Below are 23,458 nucleotides of genomic sequence, written 5' to 3'. Positions count from 1 at the left end.
CCAGAGCTCTTCTCAACCCCCCCGGCAGCCCCCCCTCTGCCTTCTGTACCCTGCGGATGACGCAGCGCTCCGGTGAATCCTTCTTTTATTTCCTTACCGAAACTAGATCACTGCTTACAAAACCTGCACGGTGCGTCCCCCCAACCCGAAATTCCACCCTGCCCCCCTCCCTGGCCGCAAACACCCCCCAGCGCCGGGGCTGGAGCCTCCCGGTGCGCGTTACAACCGCAGAACAGAAACTAAAAGCAGAAAAAGACACAAGCGGAACTCAAAAAGGAGAAAACTAAAAGGAGAAAGCGCAGAAGGCGATGGAGAAGCGATAAACCACTTGCCCCCCTCCCCACCCCAAAATTCCCTCCCCGACCCCCAGCACGGCAGCGAGACCCACCCCTGGAGACCCCATTACAGGCTGTAGAACTTGAGGCTGCGGTCCATGCCGGTGGAGGCGATGAACTTGGCGTGGTGGCCAAAAGCCACTCCTGTGGTGAGGCCGCTGTGCTCTGGGGGGGGAAATAAAATACAAACAATCCCATGGAGCCACTGCAGTGATTGGGGACACCCCCCGCCCAAGGGTCTTGGTGCAGGCAGAGGCATTTTTCATCCCTACAGACCCCAAAAAGCCATTTTCCATCCCCAAAAAGCCATATTCCGTTCCAAAAAAGCCATTTTCTGGCCCCGAAAAGCGACCTAGAGGCCCCCCCTGAACCTCTGCCCCCCCTCACCTGTGAAGTGGAGGATTTCCGTCCACTGCTTGCAGATGTAGATCTGCACGTCCGTCCCGCCCAGCGCCAGGTAGGTACCGCTCTGGTCGAAGATGAGAGACTTCACCTGTGGAAAAGGGAATGAAGCTTCAAATTTGGGCCAAAAAGCTCCAAAAAAAAAGGGTTTTTTTGGGGTGCTGGGTGCAGCACCCCTACATGGGGCTCCCCCAAAGCAGAAGACAACAGTCAAGAGAAATTCTGGGGTGGCGGAGAGCAGGAGAGCAGACCCATCATGGGGACAAGCGGATGCTGACGCACCTCGAAGTTGTTGTCCAGCTGCAATGTCTTGAAATTCTTGAGTTTGCGCAAATCCCAGAGTTTGACGGAGGAATCGTCGGCCGCCGTGGCCAGGTAGTAGCCGTTCTCCGAGAAGGCGATGCTGGTGATGGGGCCCGAGTGGCCGGGGAAGTTGGCCACGTTGGTGCGTTCCTGGGGATAAAACAGTTAAAAGGGTTAAGCAACCAGTGACAAACCCTCCTTTCTGTCACCCCTTCTCTTGGGGACGCAGTGAACGCTTTATTGCCACTCAACAAGACCAGAAGCAGCTGCTCTTGAAGTGAAACTTTGTATTTTGAGAGAAAAACTCATGAGTGTTTCCCCACACCTCAGCCCCACCGCTCTGCCGGGCACTGAACCCCCAACACGTCACCTCCCTGTCATCCCCTGTCCCCCCTACCTTCAGATCCCAGATCTTGATCTGAGAATCCATCGTCCCTGTTCCAAAAATGAGCCCGTCCGGGTGGAACTGGGCACAAGTGAGAGCTGCAAAGACACAGGGGGGAGATTCAGAGGGTTGGGGAGATTTTCTGATTTTTAGCAGCGCCCCCCAAAGTTGTTTTGAGCTCTGAGCTCACAACAGCCCCCCCAGGGTGGGGAGACTCATCTTACCGCAGCCAGAGCTCTCATCTGTCACCTTGGTGAGGACACGGCCTGTCTGGATATCCGAAAAAGCCCAATACTGGAAAAAAAACAACAAAAACATTGAGCAGAGAGAGAGGAGAAGGCAAGGATGGGGGTCTGTGGCTCTGGGAGGGTCTCACCTGGTCATCGGAGGAGCTGAGGAGATAATCGCCCGTGGCGTGGAGGCTCAGCCCCGTGACGGAGCCCTCGTGGGCACGGACGACCTGCACGCAGGAGGCGTTGGGGACAGACCAGATGCGGATGGTGGCATCGGGAGAAGCTGAGAACACCAAATCCTAAAGAGGAACGAGGCAGAGATGTTGTTAACAACACTAAAAAGTCATCTCTCCGTCTGAGGGAGGTTTTGACAGGCCCAGCACCAGAAATGGGCCCAGAAAAGCAAATTTGGTTGTGAAAGAAGAGGCGAAACGCTGGGCTAAGCGCACCTGAGATGGGTGGAAGACGACGCTGGTGACCTTCTTGGTGTGTCCCTTGAGCGTGGCCAGGATCTGCTCCGAGCTCTTGTCAAAGACGATGACGTTTTTATCAGCCCCGCCTGGAAAACAAAGCAAGAAGTGGTGAGAGACGCATGTGTGGCAACCAAGGCCAAGTTCACCCACTTTTCCTGGCAATCACCATCCGCAGCAGCTTTGCCCTGAGGCCCCAGAATCCCTTGCGCCCCTTTGCCCCACCTCTGTCCCCAAAAAAAAGCACAAAGGGACCCACTCCCAGGCAGGCACAGGCTCTTGGTGACACCACGCGAGTCCCCGGCAAGCGGAGGAGCTTCCCTTACCGGTGAGGATCTTGTTGGTGTCGGAAGGACAGAGGTCCAAGGCAAGAATTCCTGGGATGCTGGCGCTGTGCAGCCCCTGCGTGATGGAGGAGGATGCCAGATTAACGCCACAAGCAAGAAAATTAATGCCAGGAGCAAGAAAACCGTGGGCTGTTGCACAGAGTCACAAATCTGTCACTTATCGATGCTGCGAAGTGGCACAGGAGGGGCCAGGGGGATTTTTTGAGCCCCCCCGACTGTGTCACAGCACTCACCACGTGCGAAGCAACCTGTCGGTATTTGCTGAGTTCCTCTGGTTTCACCAGCTCCTCTGGCACGGTCTTGCCTCTCTGCAAAAGGAAAACAGCCCAGAGATAAACATCAGGGGCTCTCGCAGCACAGCTCAGCCACCACGGTGTTTTGGGAGCAAAATGGGGCCACATACCTTCTTTCGCTCCGTGGTCAGCACCGTTGCCTTGTCTTGAAGCTGTGAAACGAGAAGGGGGTCACAGTGGGGTTTTCATGCGGGGAGGAGGGGGAAAAAAATCACTTCTGGGGGCTGGAGCGGTGCGAGTAAAGAGCTTTTACCTTCTGGATGATCTCGGGGGTCATGCCTGCGAGCTCACCCAGGTCCATGGACTCGCCGGCTCCCTGTGCGGATGGAAATGGGGCTCGTTAAACCCAGAGAGGGGACGAGGGGACATCGGCAGCCAGAGGGAAAGCACCCAGAGGGGCAGCGGGGACTCACCGCCACATTGGGCTGCGAGGACGGCACTGCCTGCGGCACGATGAGCCCGGCCTGCGGCTTCAGAGTGGCCAAAGCTGCAGGGAAAGAGAAAAAACACGAGTTCATGAGGTGCTCGGAGTGGAAAGGAGGTGGTATATGGTGCGGTGACAGCCACTGAGACCCCCCGCATGCCCGAGAACTGCAGCTTCCACCCTGCGTCACCCCACATCACCTTCTCTGGCAGCAGTGACCTCCTTGGTGAGGCGGGCGATGACGCGGCAGGCAGCGTCGTGCTGGTAGAGCGCGTGGGACAGCTCCTGGCGCGTGGTCTGGAGCTGCTGGCGCAGCGTGAAGCTGTGCAGCATGACAGCATCCTGGGGAACACACAGAGTCAGGCAGGGAAAAGTGCAGGTAGGGAGAGGAACAGGCTTGGGGATGAATCCTGGGGTCAGTTCTGGGCCCCTCACAACAATAAAGGCCTTGAGGTGCTGAGTTGAGAGAAGGGAACGGAGCTGGTGAGGGGCTGGAGCACAAGGGTGATGGGAGCGGCTGAGGGACCTGGGGGTTCAGCTGGAGAACAGGAGCTGAGGGGAGACCTTCTGATCTCTGAACTGCCTGAAAGGAGCTTGGAGCCGGGGGGACCGGGCTCTGCTCCCCAGGAACAAGCGCCAGGAGCAGAAGAAACAGCCTCAAGTTGCGCAAGGGGAGGTTGAGGTTGGATCTGGGAACAATTTCTTCCCCAAAAGGCTGTGGGGCATTGGAACAGGCTGCCCAGGGCAGTGCTGGAGTCACCATCCCTGGAGGGTTGGACAGACGGACATGAGGCTCTCAGGACATGGGGCAGTGCCAGGGGTGGGGGAACGGTTGGACTCAATGATCTTGAGGGCCTTTTCCACCCAAAATACACTCATGAAAGCCACAGGCTGCTGCTGCCCCAGTTACTCACCCATTCATCCTGCAGAGCCTTGAGGATGGCTGGGATGCTGGTGGCAGACGGCGGCTTGGGCCGGATCGGGTGGGCAACTGGCAACGAGACGACACCGTCACCCTCCCAAAAACCACCTCCTGCAGCCCCCGGTCCCCGCAGGGCGGGAGAATCGGCACACCCCCCCCCTCACCAGCGATACCTTTGATGTCGATGAGCTGCTCCTCGGACAGGGGCTGGTTGTTCACGGGGTCGGTGCCGTTCTCCGCGATGTATTTCTCGATCAGCCGCCGCTCGTAGACGTGGTTGGAAACCGGGGAGACGCAGGGGTGCTCGGGGACCTCGTTGGAAACTGCGGCGGGGAGGGGGGCGGGGGTTACGGTACGGAACGGGGGTTATGGTACCGAACGCGGGGTCACGGTACAGAATGGGGATTACTGCCCGCGGGTTACGGTACCGAAAGAGGGGTTACGGTACCACCCGGGGGTTACAGTACCGAACGGGGGGCTACGGTACTCCCCGCGCGTTACGGTACGAAATGGGGTTTACGGCACAGAACGGGGATCACGGCACCGAACGGGGCCTCGCCGCCCGGTCCCCCCGTCCCCCCGCTCACTGGAGCAGATGAGGGCCATGGCGGGGGCCCGGCAGCCGCGGGGCTCGGCCTGCGGGCCGCTCCGCCTCCGCTCGAAGCTCCGGTGCTGGTTCCGGTTCCGGGCGGCGCTCGCGACGCTCCCACCGGCTCACGCGGGCGCCGCCGCCGCTCCGCCACCGCCGGAAACGGAAGCGCTCCCGGCGTGCCCCGCGTCCACGCCCCCAACCCCCCGAGTAACGACGCCTCCCGGCGTGCCCCGCGCCCCGCCTGTTGTTATGGCGACCGTGTCCCAGCATGCACCGCGCGCGCGGCGGTTTCACCCCTCGCGGACTACAACTCCCGGCGTGCCCCGCGGCGGCTCCCGGACTACAGCTCCCGGCGTGCCCCGCGGCGGCGGCGGCCGGTGGCTCTGTGCGCGCGCCCCGGGCCCGCCCGGCTCCGCAGCGCCCCCGCGCGGCGGCGGTGAGCGCTGCCCCACCCGGGGGGCCCGGGCGGGTGGGGCTGGGGCGGGAGGGAACGCGGGGACGGGGGAACCCGGGACTCGGGCGGGGATACACAGGGGAGGGGGACGGGGGGTGGGGGGGTCCCGGAGCGGGGGACACGGGGGTCCCGGCGGGTTTGGGGGTGTCCTGGCGGGGGGGCGCTCGGGGGTACGAAGAGGGAGGGGAGGACTGGGGTGGTAACGGGGGGAGAAGGGGTGACACCCCGCTCGGGGGGGACACGGGGACACCCCGGGATCGGAGACGGTGGGGTGGGGTGGAGGGGAGCGGGGGTCCCCGGGGGTGTGGGGTGTCCTGGGGGGCAGTGGTGGCTGCACCCCGTCCCGCAGCACCCGCGCCCCCCGCCGGGACAGGGGGTGCCACGGTGTCCCCCCCAAACCGGGCCCATGTCCTTGGGCAGGGCGTCCCGCTGACGTCCGATCTAAAGATAGCCGGGCGGGGGGGACACAGCGGACACGGGACGGCGGCCCCAAAACCGCCCGGAGGTGGCCCCGCCATGGCGGGGGGAACTTGTCAGCACCTCGGGGGGGTCCCTGTCCCCACAGAGCCCCCGGCCCGGCGGCGGGACACACGCGATGGGGGGTGACACGGGGCGCCGGGCCCTGCTGGCCGTGCTGCTGTGGGTCCCCGTCCTCGGGGTGACAGCGGGGGACAGCCAGCACGCGTTTGGGGGTCCCAGCGCTGTCCCCGATGATCTGTTGTCACGGCTGGGCCGAGCCGCCTGGGACACCCTGGAGAGCTGGGTGGGTCCCCAGCCCCTGCGGCTGGTGGCAGAGGTGAGGTCTGTCCCGGTGTCCCCTCCTCTAGGGACACGGCGGGGCTGCCACCCACCGCCACCCCTTTTTGTCCCCGCAGAGCCTCTCCGCCACCCTCTGGCTCCTGTCCTCGGGGATCTCGGTGGCTTTGACCACGCTCTGCGGGATCGTCGGTGACCTCCTGGCCGCCTCCGGTGTCACCGGTGAGCGTCAAGGGGAGCAGGGGGGGATCGCCCCAGCTTCATCGCCCACGCTGGTGACACCGGTGACACTTTCCCGCAGGTGACCGGCTGGTGCGTGCGGCAGCGCTGGCTCCCGGGGAGGTGCAGCGGGTGCTGCTGTGGGGTCTGGTGGCTCTGGCGGGGTCCTGGGTGCTGTCGCGGGTGCGGGGGCTCCTGCTCCCCACCCTGCGCTGGGTGACACTCTGCTGCTTCCTGGGCGCCTTCCTGCACGTCACCGCGTCCCACGAGAGCCCCACGGCGCAGGCAGGGATGCTGCTGGGGCTCTGGGTGCTCTACACCCTTTTGGGGAGCCTCTTGGCCCCCTCAAGCTCCAGCGCCCATCTGGACGCCGCTGTGCGCAGCCTGGAGTGGAAGGTGGAGGAGCTGCGGCGGCGGCAAAAGTGGGGGGGCCCTCGGAACCAGGAGGAATGACGCCCCCACACCTTGGGGCGTCCCATCAGCGCTGTACCCCTGATTTTGCAGCCTCCATGCTGAGCACCCTGTCTCCCTTTCTCTGCCCGCTCCCCATCCCTGCCCTTGTGAGCCACTCCACCCCATGTTGCACACCAGCCTGGGAGCCCCCCAATATCACTGGGGTCCCCTTATCCTGCTGGGGGGCCTCCCTCAGTGCAGCACCCTGAAAACTGGAGCTCCCCTCCTTGCACACACACCACGGTGCCTTAGCAACAGCCACAAGTGCCTTTCCCTAGGGGGGGTCGTATGGCCCCTGTATCCCCCCAGCCCCAAATCCAGCCTTACCACGGTGGGGGGAGCACCCCAATTCCCCCTACCACAGTGAGGGGGTTACAGGGACACCCCAATCCCCCCTGCCATGATTGGGAGAACAAGGACACCCCAATTCCCCCTCACCCACCCTGGTGGCTGTTGTGCCCATCAGAGGGGACCCAGCTCCTCACCCCAGGCATCACCCCAGCCTAAAATGGGGGGGTCTGTCCTCATTTGGGGGGATTGAAGCCCCCCCCCGGCCCCCATGCTGTCAGTCCTTGGGTTTTCAGCTGCTTTTTGGACTGTTTTGATATGCGGTTCTGAATAAAGATGGTTTCACCGTGGCCTGGCTTGGCTGCTGTCCCTGTGGGGGGTCCGCTTGGGGGCTGCCTGTCCCCCCACACCCCACTCAGGCTGGGGGACACGGGTGGCACATTTCGGGGGCACAGGAGCGTGTCACACTCACCCTACGCTTGTCCCTCTCCCTCTGTTTGCTGAGGAGGAGGAGGAAGGGGGGGTTGATCCGTGCCAGGCTCCGTCCACTTCTCCGTGTCCCCATCGCCCTCCAGTTGTCCCCACTGCCCGCTCTGCCTGTCCCTGGCAACAACGACCCCGCAGTCCCTCCCGTGTCCCCAGTGTCCCCCAGCTGCCCCAGTCGGGGTGGGACAGGGAAGAATGGACACGAACTGGTGTGGGAGCCCCCTCCGTGTGCGTGCGGGGTCCCACTGCATAGCCAGTTGTGTCACCTGGTGGGGACGGGGACAGGGTTAGAGAGAGAAATGGGGAGAGGGATGGGGACAGGGACGGGGGCAAGGGTGGGGAATGGAATAGTGACAAGAATGGGGACAGAGATGGTATGGGAACAGGGATGGGGACGGGGACAGGATGGGAGTGGGAACGGGGATAGGAAAAGGGTCGGGGACAGAGATGGGGACAGGGATGGGGCTGGGGAATGGGATGGGGCTGGGGACGGGGACGGGAGTGGGACAGGGACAGGGACGGGAGTGGGACAGGGATGGGGACAGGAACGGGGCCGGGGCGGGAGCGGTGCCCGGCGCTGCCCAGGGCCGGTGTTTAGGACCCGGCGGGACGAGGCGGCGCCGGTGCCGGTCCCGCCCCAGCCCCATTGTCTGGGCGCGGAGGCGGAGGGACGGGAGCGGCGGCTGCCGCTGGCACGGAGGCTCTGCGGAGCCAGCCCCGGCCATGGCCCCCGCACCGGCCCCGGTACCGGCTCCGGTACCGGCCCCGGGGACGCGGCTGGCGCTGCTGGCCGCCGCCCTGCTCTGCGCATCAGGTGAGTGCGGCGGCACCGGGACCGGGACCGACACCGACACCGGGACCGGCACCAGGATCAGCGCCGGCACCGGCGGCAGCCCCGCGCCGGGTTCCGCACCCGATCGCGGGGGAAATCCCCGCCATCCCGCCTGGATCCGCTCCCACCGGGGGTCCCGCGATCCCGGGTGACCTGTCTCCCCGCATTCGGGATCGCCGGGATCCGCTCCCCCCGGGTCTTCCCCCCCCATTTCCCCGGATCCCCCAGGATCCCGAGGGGATCCGCTCCCCCTCTACCACATGCGATCCCCCAAGGAACGTGGGATCTGCTGTGATCTCAGGGAGTGGATCTCCCCGCCATCCACATGGGATCCCTGCGGTCCGAGGGGATCTGCTTTCCCCCCACGCCCGTGATTCTCCGCTCACCCGATCCCCCGCGATTTGCCCGCGGGGGGAGCTGCCCCCTCCCCTGCCCACGGGGAGCTGTGGATCGGGTGAGATCTGCCCCCCGTGGGGATGGGGGATCCTGGCAGGATCTGTTCCCTGCGCATGGGGAACCTGGTGATCTGGATACCCCGATTCGGGATCCCACCCTGGGGGACCTGTCACCATCCCTGTCCCCACGAGGGGAGCGGGTCCCCACCCCGCTGGCACAGCCAGGTCAGCCTAATGAGTGATGCTTCATTAGTGGGGAGCAGCCAGGCCTGGGGGGGAAACACGCTGGACCCCCTAACGCTGACCCTGGCATTATTGGGGTGTCACTGGAGGGGCACAAGGGTTGCGATGGGCCAGCATCCTGGGGTGCAGGGTGTCCTTGTCCCCAGGAGGGCAGGGGTGGCCAGGTGGGTCCTGGAGCAGGTCCTGGGGGCAGAGGGAGGGAGATGGGGGAACTGGAGGGGTCCTGGGGGCAGAGGAGCTGTCACCAAGCTGCAGCATCAGACTGTGGGCTTGGAGAACCCCACTCACCACCCCCCGACACCCCTTGCCCTCCGTGGCCACCGAGGCCAGTGACATGGCCCCTGTCCTCGCAGTGAGGGGCGATGGGGACCCCCCCGACCCCGTGTACCTACCGGCGGATCTGGAGGTGCTGGGGGTGCCCGAGTATTACCGGCTGCAGCGGGCGGACCAGGACATGCCCCCCAACGCGTCCCTGCACACCCACACTGAGACCTTCCTGCTGCTGCGGCACGGTCCCCCCGCGCACCCCCTCGTCCGGGCCACCTACCCCCCCTTCAGCACCCGCCAGGTAAACCCACCCCCACCGCCCCCGCCGCCCCTGGGGCAGCCCAGCCCCCCAACTCCATCCCTGTATGTTTTTTGCAGGAGTTGCCCACGGAGCGCCCCCTGGGGAGGGACGGCCCCTCGGCAGCGTGGGCCATCCGCGCCGTGTCCCTCGAGAGCGCCGTGTCCCCCACCGAGCCCATCGCCCGCGTCCTTTTCCATCTGCAGGGTCCCGACTGGCTGCTGGGGCAGCGGGACCACCCCCGGGACCACCTTGGGGTGCAGGAGCACCCTGGGGAGCACCCTGGGCAATGGGAGCACCCAAGGGAGCATGACCACCCTGGGCAGCGGGACCACCACGGGGTGCGGGACCACCTTGGGCAACGGGAGCACCCCAGGGAGCACCCCAGGGAGTACCCCAGGGATCGGGACCACCCTGGGGTGCGGGACCACTCCGAGGAGCGGGACCTCCCCTGCGTCGCCCTCCACGCGCACCACCGTGGCCGGGTGGCCCGTGGGACATGTCGCCTGCAGGTCAGTGCCACCCACCGGGGCAGGACCCCTTCATCCTGGGGACCACCCCGCTCATCTCCCGCTGCCTTTTGACCCTGTTTTCCATCTCCCCCAGGCACCCCTGGGCGTCTGCGTGGTGGAGCTGGAGATCCCCCCGCGCTGGTTCTCCCCATCCCCACGGGCAGCCGACCCCCCCGGGGAGCCCCCCGAGCCAGTTGAGCTGCACTACGGCGTGGTGGGGCCGGGGGAATGCGGCGGCGGGGGGGGGCGGGAGCGGAACCGTCATGGGGGGGACGCACCCCAATACCTGGGAGCTCTGGAGCTGCGGGCGGCCGAGCCGGCGCGGCGGCAGGAGGTTCGGCTGGATGACAAGGTGCTGCTGCGGGTCCCCGATGCCACCTTGCGCCCGGGACAACGCTTCACCGCCACCCTCGCCCTGCGGAACAACTTCACGGCCGACCAGCTGACGCTGCGGTGAGAACCCCCCCGTGGGCAGGGGACCCCCCGTGGTGGGTGACGGGACGTCGTGTGACGGGGGTTTGGTGACAGGATCAAGGCGAAGAAGGGGCTGCAGGTGGTGGCCGCCCGCCCCGGTGTCCCCAGCGCCTGGAGCGCCCAGCTGGAGCGCACGCGGGGTCCCAAGCACTCCACGGTCGTGGTGACGTGTCGGCGCAGCGGGGACAACCGCGGCGGATGGAGGTGGGAGCGGCGTGACACCCCGGGGGTGCCCGGTGTGGGAGGGGGCTCCTGTGTGGGGGCACAGTGGTGCCCAGTTAGAGCAATGGGGGTCTGCGTGGCACTGCCTCCATCCCAGTTTGGCCCAGTTGGAGGGAGATGACCTGTACTGTGCACTGCCTCTGTCCCAGTATGGCCCAGTTGGAGCAGGGGGAGCTGTGCATCGCACCACTCCCATCCCAATATAACCCACAGGGACCTGTGCCTTGCACCACTCCCATCCCAGTATAACCCATGGGGACCTGTGCCTTGCACCACTCCCATCCCAGTATAACCCATGGGGACCTGTGCATTGCACCACTCCCATGCCAGTATAACCCATGGGGACCTGTGCATTGCACCACTCCCATCCCAGTATAACCCACGGGGACCTGTGCCTTGCACCACTGCCATCCCAGTGTAACCCAGAGGCACCTTCATGTTGTGCTGTTTCCATCCCAATATGACCCAGTGGGTCCAGGGTGATCTGTGCATTGCACCAGTCCCATCCCAGTATGTCCCAGTTGGAGCAGGGGCACCTGTGTCTTGCATCGCTCCCATCTCAGTATAGCCCAGGGTGACCTGTGCATTGCACCAGTCCCACCCCAGTAGGTCCCAGTGGGGAACTGGGGGGCACGGGGCAGCCCTGACCCCCGTGCGGTGACACAGGGTGGCCGACTCGGCCACGTTCCTGCACCTGGAGCTGGCGGTGGAGAACAGGACGGGGGGGCTGGCGCCGGGGGGGCTGGCGCGGCCCCTCACCTGGCAGGTGGAGTACCCGGGCCAGGACCCCGAGGCCCAGAAGGACAAACTGGTTTGGGAGATCCAGGTGTCGGAGCGGGACGTCCGCGCCCTTGTCCCCCTCGTACAGGTGGGTACCCGCAAACCAGATCCCCCCACCCTGGTTATGGGGAGGCCACACACTCACCCCCATTTACCCACCAGGAGCTGGAGATCCTGAATACCGCCCTGCTGACCGGGGTCCCCCGTTCCGTACCGGTCAAACTGGTGATGGTGGAGGCGGGGGGTGGCGTGACCGAGCTCCCCGAGCCGCCGGGCTGCGAGTCGGCCGACAAACAGGTGCTGCAGGTGAGTGTGACCCCACACGTCCCCCCATTGTCCCCTCGCCCCTCTCGGGCTGCCTGCTCCCCCTCTGCGTGTCCCCCCCCAGGTTTCGGACGCCTGTGACGCCGTGTTCGTGGGGGGCAAGGAGAGCCGTGGGGCGCGGGGGGCGCGGGTGGATTTTTGGTCGCGGCGCCTGCACGCTTCGCTGCGCTTCACCGTCTGGGCGCCGCTGCTGCCGCTGCGCGTCCAGCTGGGTGACACCGCGCTGGAGCAGGTGCGGGGCTGGCGGCTGCCCGGTGGCCCCGACAGGTGAGAGCAGTGACCGGGGGGGACGCTACTGTCACCCCCTGTCACCGCGGCGGTGGGCGAGGGGGGAGCTGGGAGCGGGTGCTGAGTCCCACTGCACTCGTGACGCGTGTCCCTGTCCCACTGAGCCCCAGGGTGCTTGAGAGCATGTCCCCTGCCCTACTGAGCCCGGGGGGTGCTTGTGACACATGTCCCTGTCACACTGAGCCCTGTGGGACTTATGACACATGTCCTTGCCCCACTGAGCCCCATGGCACCCATAGATGCGCCACTGCCCTGCTGAGCCCCCACACACTCGTGACACATATCCCTGCCCCCTTGAGCCCCCACATGCTCGTTATGTGTCCCTGCCCCACTGAGCCCCATGGCGCTGTACACCCCAGCCCCTCCGAGCCCCCACGCACTCATGACACCCCCCAGCAGCCCCAGGCAGCTCCGCAGGGCTGGTGACACCCGTGTCCCCGCAGTGTCCCGGCGGAGGCGGATGAGCCCGGGGAGGACGGCGATCGGCGGGCGCGCAGCTGCCGCCCTCAGTACCAGCGCACGGCGCTGAGGGTCCTGGCGCACTTTGTCGCCCACCCCCTGGATGGTGGCCGTCACCTCGCCTACCTGCCCGGTCCCCAGTGGCTCCTGGATGTCACCCACCTGGTGGCCAGCCGGACCCGGGTGCAGGACCCCCGGGTGGCCACACTGGAGGGAAACACTGTGATCGGCCGGGAGCCCGGGGTCACCTCGGTGGAGGTAGGTTTGGGGGGGGTGTCACCTTTTGGAGGGGTGCGGGGTGGCCCTGAGGGGAGATGGGGGATTGGAGGGGGTCCTGGGGGCTGGAGAGAGGGACAAAGTGGGGCTAGGGACCAGGACAGGGTGTGGAGAGGATGGGGACACAGAGGCCATACAGTCTGGGGGCTCACAAGGTCCCCTCCGTGTCCCCGCCAGGTCCGCTCCCCGCTCTCCGACTCCATCCTGGGGGAGCAGATGCTGGCGGTGTCAGAGGAGAAGGTGGCAGTGACAGCGCTGCATCCCCAGCTGGTGGCTGGGCTGTCCCTGACACTGCGCCCAGAGCCGGGTCACCCTGGTGTTGTCACCGCTACCACCTTGGGGACAACCACCCTGCGTGCCCCTAAGCAGGTGAGAGGGGTAGGGGGGATGCTCGAGGTGCCCAGTGTCCCCAAACCCCGGTGTCACCCACCTGGTGTCCCTGGCAGGAGGCGACACTGTCCGTCTGGCTGTCCTTCTCCGACCGCACGCTGGCCCCGCTGGAGCTGTACGGGCAGGACGCAGCCTTGACCTTGACCTCACTTGACCCTGCTGTGGTCACCGTGTCACCCGGTGTCCCCGCCGCCCGCCCACGGGTGGTGGCAGAGGGCGCGGGGCGGGGGGCTCTGCTGCAGCTCAGCCTGCACCCCCCGGACGCTTGTCGCCGTGGCCGGCACCGCGTGGCCGCGTTGGCCACGGCCACCACCTGGCTTGAGGTGGGGGACAACCGGCGTGTCCCCACGCCCCGCGGCGGCCGCCCCCCCCGGCCCAGCCCACCCTTCCCACGCGCCGAGGGGGCCATGTCCGGGGAGGCGGTGACGGTGGCCACCGAGCCGCGGCGGAGGGTCCCCGCCGGTGTGGGACCTTCCTCCACCAAGCTCCAAGGGTTGGGGTCCTCCTCCGAGGAAGAGGAGGAGGGGGAAGAAGGCTACGGCCGCGGACGCGCCGCCGGGGACGAAGAGGAGGAGGAGGATGAGATGGTGAAGGCTCCGCAGCGGGTGACTGACCTGGAGATCGGGATGTACGTCCTGCTGGGGGTCTTCTGCCTCGCCATCTTCATCTTCCTCGTCAACTGCATCTTCTTCGTCCTGCGCTACCAGCAGAAGGAGCTGCCGGACGCCGGGGCCGCCTCCCCGGCCCCCCAGCCCCACAACTGGGTTTGGCTGGGCACTGACCAGGAGGAGCTGAGCCGGCAACTGGACCGGCGGCAGCCCGAGCCCCCGGCCGCCCCCGCCGCGGCCACCGACACCGGGCGCTGCTGCTGCGACGTCCCCACCGCCAACACCGCACCCGGTGACCAAGCCGGTGTCCTCCCCGCTGGCACCGCCACGCCACGCAAAGACACCCCGGGGGGCGGCGGGAGGAGGAAGCGGGTGGAATTTGTCACCTTCGCCCCGCCCCGTGTCCCCGAGGAGCCCCCCCAGCCTGTCCCCAACGTCCAGTCCATCCTGGTGGCCGGTGACGATGACATCCGCTGGGTGTGCGAGGACATGGGGCTGCGGGACCCCGAGGAGCTCCGCAGCTACATGGAGAGGATCCGGGGCAGCTCCTGACCCCCGGGGGGCAGCCTCCCCAAACCCATAAGGGACCCACCTCCTCCTGGTGTCACCTCGGGAGAGAACATGTCCCCCGTTCCCCAGGACCACTGCACGTCCCTCTTGGTGGCCTGAGCCACCCGAGGGACCAACCCCACATGGCGGGGGGGGGTGTCTCCACCCAGCTCGGGGTCCACACCAGCCCCCCCCAAACCTCGGTGACATCGGTGTCCCTGCTGCTCGGGGTCTCATTGCGACATTGTGTTCATAGTGATGATGATGATGGTGACGAGTCCTGTGGTCTGATCCCGGGGAGGGGCCCGTGCCCCCCCCAGCTCACCGTTTTGTACGACTGACATTTTGTACACCCCGCCGCGGGGGGGGCGGCCGCCGGGGGCTGCTATTTATGGCAGGTTTTTAAAATTCTGACGTTGTTACAAAAAAATTAAAATATTTAAAAAAAAAAAAAGACAAGTGTCCTGTCATTGTCCCCAGGCTGGGGGGGAAAGCTGGAGACACAGTGAGGGGACCAGAGAGGTGACAGAGATATAGGTGAGAAAGACAGGAAGCTCAGAGGAGACAGACAACGGGCAGGCACCCCCGCCACCCCTCCACACCCCCAAACTGCCCCCCAGACCACGTTTTCTGTCATGATTTTGGGTGAAAACAGGTGGCACATCTTTGGGGTCACCATGGGGTGTCCCCTGAAGGTCCCTGGCCATGATGTCCCAGCTGCCAGTGGCCTCAAGAGCATCCTCCTGCCCCCAAAAATGGGGGAAGATGGAGGGAACCCCACGCTCTGCGCCGTCACCCTGCGGAGCTCCGGGGACCCTGAGGTGCCACCGGGGATGTTGTCCCATGAGGTGCCACCGCTGATGTCCCAAGCCCGTGACATGGTGACTCACCAGGAGCTGCCAAATCGTGGCTCCCGCAAGATCCGTGTCCCCCAAGGGCTGAGGATGACCCGCGGTGGGACCGCCAGGTCCCCAAGGGCTCCCGTGACCCCCAGGGACATCGCAGACTCATGGCACGTCCCCAGACGGATCCCACCCCGCCGTGACGGTGCAGGATGGGGCCACCCCATCGTCACCCCCACCCCACGGTGCTGAGCTGCTTCCTGCAGCCACCACCCGGGAGCGGGTGACAAGCAACGCACGGAGACACCTCCGAACCATGTCCCCAGGCTGCTGACTGAGGTGGCAGGAGGACAGGACCGCCCCCCAGCCCCCCAGCTGCTATGGGGTTGCCCCACGGCTGCTGAGCAGGATGGGGCTGCTCTGCCTGCTCTGGGTGGCTCTCGCCGCTGTGGCACCCGGACAAGGTACGTCAGTGTCACCTCCCTGTCCCCTCGCTGTGTGCCAGGACCCCGGGGTTACAGCTCAGAGCCGGGTACCTGTCACCCCCCCGGGCTGGGGGTGTTGGTGTGGGGACATGGGTGGTTCAGCACTGAGGGTGCTCTGAGGGTAAATCCACAAATTTGAGCTTTTCCCCCCATGGGAGCGAAGGCAAAGTGTCCCTGTTGGGGATTGGGGACACTGAAAAGGGCTCTTGGTGACATCCCACCCCCCCAGCTCCCACCCCCGTGGGGACGGGATGATGGTCTCTGGGGACAGGGTGATGCTCTCCTGGTACAGGACAAAAACTTACCCACCCGCTCGTGTCACCAGCGTCACCGGGAGGGCTATGGGGACAATGCCACCTGCCCCGCAGGGTTTGGGGTGGTTTTGCAGTGAAATGGCTGCCAAGAGCAGCCCCAAGGCCTTGGATTGAATGGGGAACCAGCGCCACCGTTTCTGACAACGACACCTTCACCGACACCAGGACCTGCCAAACTCACCCCCGTGTCCCCCCGCTCCTGCATTCACCCCTCACCTTCTCCTTTAATATCATTCTCCTTTAATATTTTAATTTCCTTTAACATTATTTTCCTTTAAGATTTCAACTTCCTTTAATTTTTCCTCTAAGATTTTAATTTCCTTCAACATCTTTTCCTTTCAGATTTCAATTTCCTTCGCTACTTTTTCCTTTAAAACTGTATTCACCTATAGACATTTGATTTTCTGCACCCTCAGCCGTTTTCCTTTGCGCCTCGACGGGCGAAGGTGCGAGCGGGTTCGATCGGCACCGCGGGGCTGACGTAGAGCTTGCAAAAATAATGCCCTTTTTTGGTCAGAAATCGTTATGGCAATAATTGCGTTATTGCACTAATTGCGTTATCAACCCCGTGCGGCTGGGGGTACAGAAAATGCCATAATGTTGGGAGTGATGATGTTAAATCTATGGGCAGTGAATCTTTTGCCCTTGAATAGCCAAGTGATTAATTTTGGGGTGATAAGCATGGGAGATTGGGGACAGGGAGGGTGGGATGCTGGGGGCGCAGGCAGGAGCAGACAGACCCTCTCTGTCACCAGGGGCAGTGAGCCGGGAGGTGAAAGCGACAGTGACACCCCCGATCCACAATGTGACCCCGCCGTACCGCGTCCCCACCGGTGAGTCGTGTCCCAAAAATCGCCATGTTTAGGCCCAAATTCTGCCTCCGCCATCCCGCCAGCAGACCCTGCGCCAGGATGTGTCCCCAGGGCACATGTCCCCCCCAAAAAGGGATGATGTGGGGACACAGGGGTTGGTTTTTAGGGGTGTCCCAGGCTTGGGGTGGGTCCCCATTTTGTGGCAGCTTGGGGACGCCATTTTGGCTGTTCTTCCCCAAATCAGTGTCACTTTTCGGGGGGCTGGGGTATACATTTCTGCACCCCCCATCTGCCCCCACCCTCTCCGTGGCCACATGCCGGGGTGCCACATCCCCCCGGTTTGTCACCTGTGAGCAGCCGGAGCTGGTGGCAGTCTGTCCGTCTGTCCTGCAGTTGTCACCCCCTCAGATCACAGAATCACACAGATGGGACATTTGGTGCCAAGGGGGGGTCTCGGTGGGCTCAACCCCTTGTACCCCCCACATCTCCCCCCTCGCAGCCCCCATGGAGCTGACAGGACCCCCCAGCACCGCAGCTGGAAACACCTCGGTGACACCAGGTGAGGGTCGAGGACATCCGTGCACCCCCCTTTTGGTGGGGACCCCATCCTCCCGGAGCCAGCGGTGACACTGGGGACAGCACCACGGCCACCTGTCCCCCGTGTCCCCCCAGGTCACGGCTCAGTCCGTCTGTCCGGCGGGCGCAGTCAGTGCGAGGGCCGCGTGGAGCTGGAGCAGGGTGGCATCTGGGGGACGGTGTGTGACGATGAGTGGGATGTCACCGATGGGGACGTCGTGTGCCGCCAGCTGCGCTGCGGCTGGGCCGTGCGGGTCCTCACCGACAGCGCCTTCGGCCGCGGCACCGGCCCCATCCTCCGTGACGATGTGGGGTGCAAGGGACACGAGCAGCATCTCGGGGACTGCCCGGCCGCGCCGGACCACGACTGCAGCCACAAGGAGGACGCCGGCGTGGTGTGTTCAGGTGCGTCCGGCACACACTTTTGTCACCATCAGGCATCGGTGGGATGTCCGCAAATCCTCCCTTTCTCCCCCCAGAACACCAGGAATGGCGGCTCACCGGTGGCATGGACGGCTGTGCCGGGCGCGTCGAGGTGTTTTACCGCGGGACGTGGAGCACGGTGTGTGACAACGCGTGGTACGCGGTGGAAGCCGATGTCCTGTGTCACAGCCTGGGGTGCGGGGTGTCCCTCTCGCGTCCCTCCTTCGCCCACACGCTGCCCACCAGGATGCTGTACCAGTGCGGGGGCCACCAGCCCTCCCTGGCCCATTGCCAGTGGGTCTACAACAAATCGGCTCCGTGTTACCAGTCCCAGGCGGCCGGAGCGGTTTGCAATGGTGAGTGACCCCCCTGGGGTGTGGGGGTCCCCTGGAGATGAGCTGTGACCCCATTTCTTGTGCTCCCCACTCCCCGCCAGGCTCCCAGGGCTTGCGGACACCCACCCCGATGGCCACGGTGACAACGAGCAATGTCACCCTCCTGAGCAGTGAGTGTCCACAACCATCACCCGGGTTTGAGGGGAGCACCTACCTCACCCCCCCGTTACCTGGAGTGAGGTGTCACGAGCTGTGACCGTTCTCTGCCCCAGCTGAGGTGTCCCCAGCCACGGGGACACTGTCCCCTCAGCTGCTGTTCGTGCTGTGCCTGGTGCTGGCAGCGCTGCTCCTGCTCACCGTGCTGGCCTTCACCGCCGCCCTGCTGAGGGTGAGGAAGAGGAGTGGTAAGGACCTCCCGTGGGGGACATGGAGGGGGTGACACCACCAGCCCATTGTGGGACATGGCAGGGGTGACGCTGCCACCCCACTCTCCAGGCTCAGCTGTGCCGTGGGGCAGCTGAGCAGGTGCACCCCCCATGTCCCCGCAGCCCACGCCGTGTCCCCCCTGGGGCTGGCTGTCCCCGTGCTGGTGACCCACAGCGCACAGAGCCCCGATGTCCCTTCCGCGACCCCCAATGACTACCGGGAGGTGCCCCCCAGTCTTCTCAAAGGACCAGGTAGGTCTGGTAGGTCACCGTCCCATCCTGAGGGGCTCTGGGGGGGCCGGGGGTCCTGGTTGGCGATGGCCCTGTCCCCATGTCCCCCCCAGACCCAGCTGTCACATCCCATCCCATCACCAAGGACTCCAGCTCCGACTCTGACTACGAACACTACGATTTCAGCAGCAAACCGCCCGTCGCCCTCTCCACCTTCTACAGTGAGCACCCCAAAGGGCCCCAGGACCCCAACACTCAGCCCCGGGGTGTCCCCACTGATGTCCCATCCCTGTCCCCATCCCACAGACTCGCTACGCCGGCAGCCCGGGGACCCTCTGCTCCCCAGAAAGGACGGGATGGAGCCGTTCCCTGCCGAAGGTACCACACGACAGGGTGTCCGTCTGTCCGTCCTGCCCGTGGCAGGGCGAGGGGGGCCACCCTGACGTGAATTCCATCTCCCATAGTGCTGGGTCCCCCGTCTTGCGGCAGCTCCTCCACCTCCTCCTTCTCCTCCTCCGAGCCCTATTGCAACGAAAACGGGGCCCCCCCGCACCCCTGCCCATCGCCCCCCACCCATGGCACCCACCAGCACACAGCACCCACCGCCCATGGCTGCACTGACACAGGTGGGCAGCACCAGGGGGATGTGGGGTGCCAGGGACCAGGGCAGGGTTGGGGACAGCCCTGGGGACAGGAACAGAGGCGAAGAGACCCCAGGGATGGGAGAAAGGGATGGAGAGACCCCAAGGACTGGGGCAGGGATGGGACAGCCCTGGGGACAGGAACAGAGGTGAAGAGACCCCAGGGATGGGAGAAAGGGATGGAGAGACCCCAAGGACTGGGGCAGGGATGGGGACAGCCCTGGGGACAGGAACAGAGGTGAAGAGACCCCAGGGATGGGAGAAAGGGATGGAGAGACCCCAAGGACTGGGGCAGGGATGGGGACAGCCCTGGGGACAGGAACAGAGGTGAAGAGACCCCAGGGATGGGAGAAAGGGATGGAGAGACCCCAAGGACTGGGGCAGGGATGGGGACAGCAGCAGGGATGGAGAGATCTTAAAGATGGGAACAGGGATGGAGAGACTCCAGGGATGTGAGCAGGGATGGGGACAGCCCTGGGGACAGGAGTGAAAGAGAGAGGCTCCAAGGACAGAAGCAAGGGATGGGGACAGCCGTGGGGACAGGAAAGGGGATGGAGAGACCCGAGGGGGTGGAGGACCCCAGGGGATGTGAGCAGTGACAGAAGGTACCAGTGAGACGCGCTGCTTCCCCCAGTTCCCCCAGCAGCACCCAGCGTGCCCGACCCAGTGCTGTCCCCGCCGGTGCCCCCAGCAGAGCCCAACCCCACCGACAGCTCCAGCACCTCCTCCGGGGAGTGGTACGAGAACGTCCAGGGCATGGAGCCACCCGGGGACCTGTCCCCAAACCCTGGTGAGGACCTGTCCCCAAACCCTGGTGATGTCCCCACGCTGGGGACGACACGATGGGGCCCAGGGCTCCTCTGTCCCTCAGCATCCTCCTTCCCGCCCCTGTCAGCTCTGCCTGATGAACTCTGTCACTCGCAGGGTGGCCAGTCCCTTCCTGTCCCTTGGGGACACACGCACAGGACCCCGACTCCTCCGAGGGCAGTGACTACGATGACATCCAAGGCTCTGCCTACTGAAGCTGCCAGGGAGAGTGGGACACGGCAGGGGGACCTGACACTGTGTGGCCGAGGATGCGCCATCCCACTGCTAATGTCACCTCTGGACTTCTTGGCCACCTCCTCTGTGTGGGGATGTGGGGACCGGTCCTGGTGGCACCTGGGGGGATGTTTAGACATTAAAAGCTTTACCCAGTGGGTCACCGTGTCCCTTGGCCATAGGGGTGGCTGTCACCTGCCCCGCAGCAAGGCTGGGTCACCAAGAGTTACCCAAGGGATAAGTGAGCCAAAGATGTCCCTTCTGTGCTCTTGTCTGCCAGCAGATGTTGTCCCCTCTGCCCACAGAGCTGTCCCCAGGCTGGGCAGGAGCAGCCGGAACCCCTGTGCCCAGGGAGGGGGGGTGGCAGGGCCCGATTCGGCCACACAGTCCCCTGGCTGGGGGTGACAAAGCGGGTCCCCGTGGCTGGCAGGGGGTGGTGGTGTCCCACAGCTGTCCCCAGCACCCTGTGACAACACAGCAATGGATATAGAGTCTCAGGAGCTTCCCTGCACCCCTCCAGACCATGGTCCCCCAAATCCTGGTGACATGCTGGCCACTGTCCCCATAAACTCAGGACAAAGGTAGGGAGGGGTCCTGGACCTTCTCACATACCAAACTGGGAGGTGGGACAAACCGGGTTTGTCCCCATCACCCAGAGCTCCAGGGGTGGGATACGGCGCCCGAGGCGGGGAGAGCATCCCCCATTTTGGGGTGAAAGCTGAGCCAAACCCCACGATGCATCTTCCCCCCCCCCGGCACGTTTCCACCTCCCCGGGCACAGCGACGTGGAACCTCAGCGGAGATGGGGGGTTCAGCCCCACCCCCGTGGAAAATTCACCCCCCCGCCACATCCTCCAGCTGTTTATACCGAGGCGAGAGGCTCCAGCGGCCCCGAAACAAAAGGGGCTGCACCGCAACAAGGGAGGAAGCACCAAAATAGCAACCAAACCCCAGACAAAGGGGAGAGGAGCGAGGCGAGAGCAAGGAGCCGCTGCTGTGAGCAAGGCAGGGACGGGGGGGGGCACAGGGGGTGCCCCCGGCTGCATTCACAGCTCCCTGTGCCAGTGGAGGACATGGTGACACTTTTTTTGCAAGGGGACCATGGGGGATGCTGATGCCTGGGGATGCTGATGCCTGTGGGTACCAATGCATCGTGGGTACCAATGCCCCGGGGTGGGGGATAAGCCAGGGAAGGGGGTGAAGGGTCTTTGTGTCACCTTCACAAGACAGGGACATCAGTGCCAACCGTCCCCGCTCCCGCCCGCGGTGACAAGCGCTGGGGAGCGCCACTTGCAGCATCATTAGGGCTGAGGGTGGCAGGCTGACAGCTGACAAGCCCCTTCCCGCTCACACCAAAGCAGCTCCTGCCTCTTCAGAATGCTTCTCACATCAGGCGGCACGTCCCAGCGCTCCCCCCACCCCCCAAAAAAGAAACGAACCCTGCGGAAAGATATTACAATCACGCGCATCTGTCGCAGCGGGCAGAGGATGCTGAGCTGACGCACGGAGATGCTCAAACCGAGCTGCAAACCTGCAGACGCCAGATATGGCTCGTTGGGAGGGGTCTGGATCCCCAGCACCCCCATCCATGGGGGTCGGACACCCGGGGATAACAGGGGGTGCACCTGTCTGAGGGGTGAAGCATCCCAGGGTGAATCACTGACCTCGTATTGATTTGGGGTGAGAGGGCTCAGCTAAACCCTCCATCAGAAACCCCAGAGCCCATGGGTGGGTGGGGGGCAGCATCGGGACCCACAGTGTCCCATGGAGCAGAACCGGCTCCCATCACAGCACCAACCTCATCTTGGGGGTCAGCGGGACCCCCAGAAGGGGATGGGAATGGGGGGGGCACAGGCAGCAGCCCCAGCCCCACCTGCCCCCCCAACATCCATGGTGCACCAGGCAGCCCCGGCTGCCTGCAACCCCCCCACCCTAACTGGCTTCCTCTTGAGTCATGGAAAATCTGCAACCGGAGAGAGATTTGGGGCAGGAAACTCCCGGCGGAGCTGAACCCGCACCCTGGGGTTGGGCACCGGAGCACCCGATGGCTCTGGGGTTGGGGACAGTGGCACCTCACCCAGTAAGCCCAGTTTCACCAACACCAGTCCCCAGGCCCTCTCAGCAGAAATACCGGTGGAGTTAATGGAAAACAGCTGCCTTCGTTAGCATGCATGACCTGGATTTGCAGGAATTAATTAGGACATAATCAATTAACGCATCGTCCATCACCGCCTGTGCCCCACGTGCCCTTGCAGGGATACACGGTGGCCCTGGGGTGGCAGCAACTGGGAGAAATGGGGATGTGCTGGGATGAAAGTGCCCCGGTAGCCATCAAGCGGGGACATCACGGTGCTGCCGCGGGCACGCGGTGGCTCGGTGTGACATGGCAGATAATCACAGAGTTGTTTGGGGTGGAAAAGCCCCTCGAGATCATCGAGTCCAACCATTCCCCCACCCCTGTCCCTGCCCAATGTCCTGAGAACCTCATGTCCGTCTGTCCAACCCTCCAGGGATGGTGACTCCAGCACTGCCCTGGGCAGCCTGTTCCAATGCCCCACAGCCCTTTGGGGAAGGAATTGTTCCCAGATCCAACCTCAACCTCCCCTGGTGCAACTTGAGGCCGTTTCATCACTTGTTCCTTGGGAGAAGAGACCCGCTCCATGCTACAGCCCATGTATGGTGTGACACGATGTGACAGTGTGACATCCACCATGTCCCTTGCAGGTGCCAGCAGCCCTGTTTCCTGCCCCGCTGCAGCGGTGCCGCTCGCCCGGTGACCGCAGCGGCCGTGCTGGTGCCGGTGCAGCCGCGGTAGAGCCCAAGCAAGCGGGTGAGGAGGAGGAGGAGGAGGAGGAGGGGGAAGGAGCCACTGCTGGCACCGGGAGGTTATTTTTGGCAGGTTCCTTTGGGTGCCTGTCCCGGGGTCCCGCTTGGCCACGCCACCTTCCAGTTTTGTGGGGACGCAAGGGACAGCTGGGCTCTCCCCAGCCCTGGGGACATTGACCGTCCCTCCGGCGTCACTGCCGCTGCAGAGATGGGGGTGACGCCATCATG

General features: G+C 64.6%; 4 protein-coding genes across 5 annotated transcripts; 3 read left to right on the top strand and 1 right to left on the bottom strand.

Moving 5' to 3' along the window:
- Window positions 1-68: 68 nt before the first annotated feature.
- Window positions 69-4,842, bottom strand: PRPF19 (pre-mRNA processing factor 19). The gene is made up of 16 exons (XM_065838959.2): window positions 4,702-4,842; window positions 4,288-4,437; window positions 4,107-4,183; window positions 3,393-3,534; window positions 3,182-3,255; window positions 3,022-3,084; window positions 2,879-2,920; window positions 2,709-2,783; window positions 2,455-2,530; window positions 2,108-2,217; window positions 1,802-1,957; window positions 1,650-1,719; window positions 1,438-1,523; window positions 1,020-1,190; window positions 723-828; window positions 69-500 (listed from the first exon to the last, which is right to left on the bottom strand). The coding sequence occupies exons 1-16, from the start codon at window positions 4,718-4,720 to the stop codon at window positions 403-405; spliced, it is 1,515 nt and encodes a 504-aa protein (XP_065695031.1). The 5' UTR covers window positions 4,721-4,842; the 3' UTR covers window positions 69-402.
- On the top strand, window positions 4,693-7,226 carry TMEM109 (transmembrane protein 109). The gene is given in 5 exon segments (XM_065839007.2): window positions 4,693-5,111; window positions 5,113-5,142; window positions 5,726-5,956; window positions 6,036-6,138; window positions 6,218-7,226. Coding segments are annotated over 5 exon segments (1,137 nt in total). The 5' UTR covers window positions 4,693-4,709; the 3' UTR covers window positions 6,589-7,226.
- Window positions 7,227-8,005: 779 nt separating this feature from the next.
- On the top strand, window positions 8,006-14,727 carry TMEM132A (transmembrane protein 132A). Of its 2 annotated transcripts, none has more exons than XM_065838906.2 (11): window positions 8,006-8,176; window positions 9,186-9,400; window positions 9,478-9,909; window positions 10,004-10,362; window positions 10,438-10,587; window positions 11,272-11,473; window positions 11,548-11,691; window positions 11,774-11,976; window positions 12,441-12,714; window positions 12,910-13,101; window positions 13,179-14,727. In XM_065838906.2, exons 1-11 carry the CDS (start codon window positions 8,086-8,088, stop codon window positions 14,280-14,282), a joined length of 3,366 nt encoding a protein of 1,121 aa, XP_065694978.1. In that variant the 5' UTR covers window positions 8,006-8,085; the 3' UTR covers window positions 14,283-14,727. The 2 variants fall into 2 exon arrangements, with proteins under 2 accessions (XP_065694978.1, XP_071664858.1); XM_071808757.1 differs by lacking the exon at window positions 8,006-8,176 and adding an exon at window positions 8,202-8,814.
- An 803-nt stretch (window positions 14,728-15,530) lies between these two features.
- On the top strand, window positions 15,531-23,219 carry CD6 (CD6 molecule). The gene is made up of 14 exons (XM_065838309.1): window positions 15,531-15,585; window positions 16,676-16,753; window positions 17,232-17,291; window positions 17,405-17,713; window positions 17,788-18,087; window positions 18,168-18,236; window positions 18,339-18,470; window positions 18,615-18,752; window positions 18,836-18,943; window positions 19,029-19,100; window positions 19,187-19,348; window positions 19,998-20,153; window positions 20,259-20,517; window positions 23,129-23,219. Exons 1-14 carry the CDS (start codon window positions 15,531-15,533, stop codon window positions 23,217-23,219), a joined length of 1,989 nt encoding a protein of 662 aa, XP_065694381.1.
- Window positions 23,220-23,458: the final 239 nt, after the last annotated feature.

Source organism: Patagioenas fasciata, chromosome 5 (assembly GCF_037038585.1).
Source record: "Patagioenas fasciata isolate bPatFas1 chromosome 5, bPatFas1.hap1, whole genome shotgun sequence".
Taxonomy (NCBI): domain Eukaryota; kingdom Metazoa; phylum Chordata; class Aves; order Columbiformes; family Columbidae; genus Patagioenas; species Patagioenas fasciata.
The sequence above is the reverse complement of the archived record's forward strand: the minus strand, read 5'-3'. Positions and strand labels throughout refer to the sequence as shown.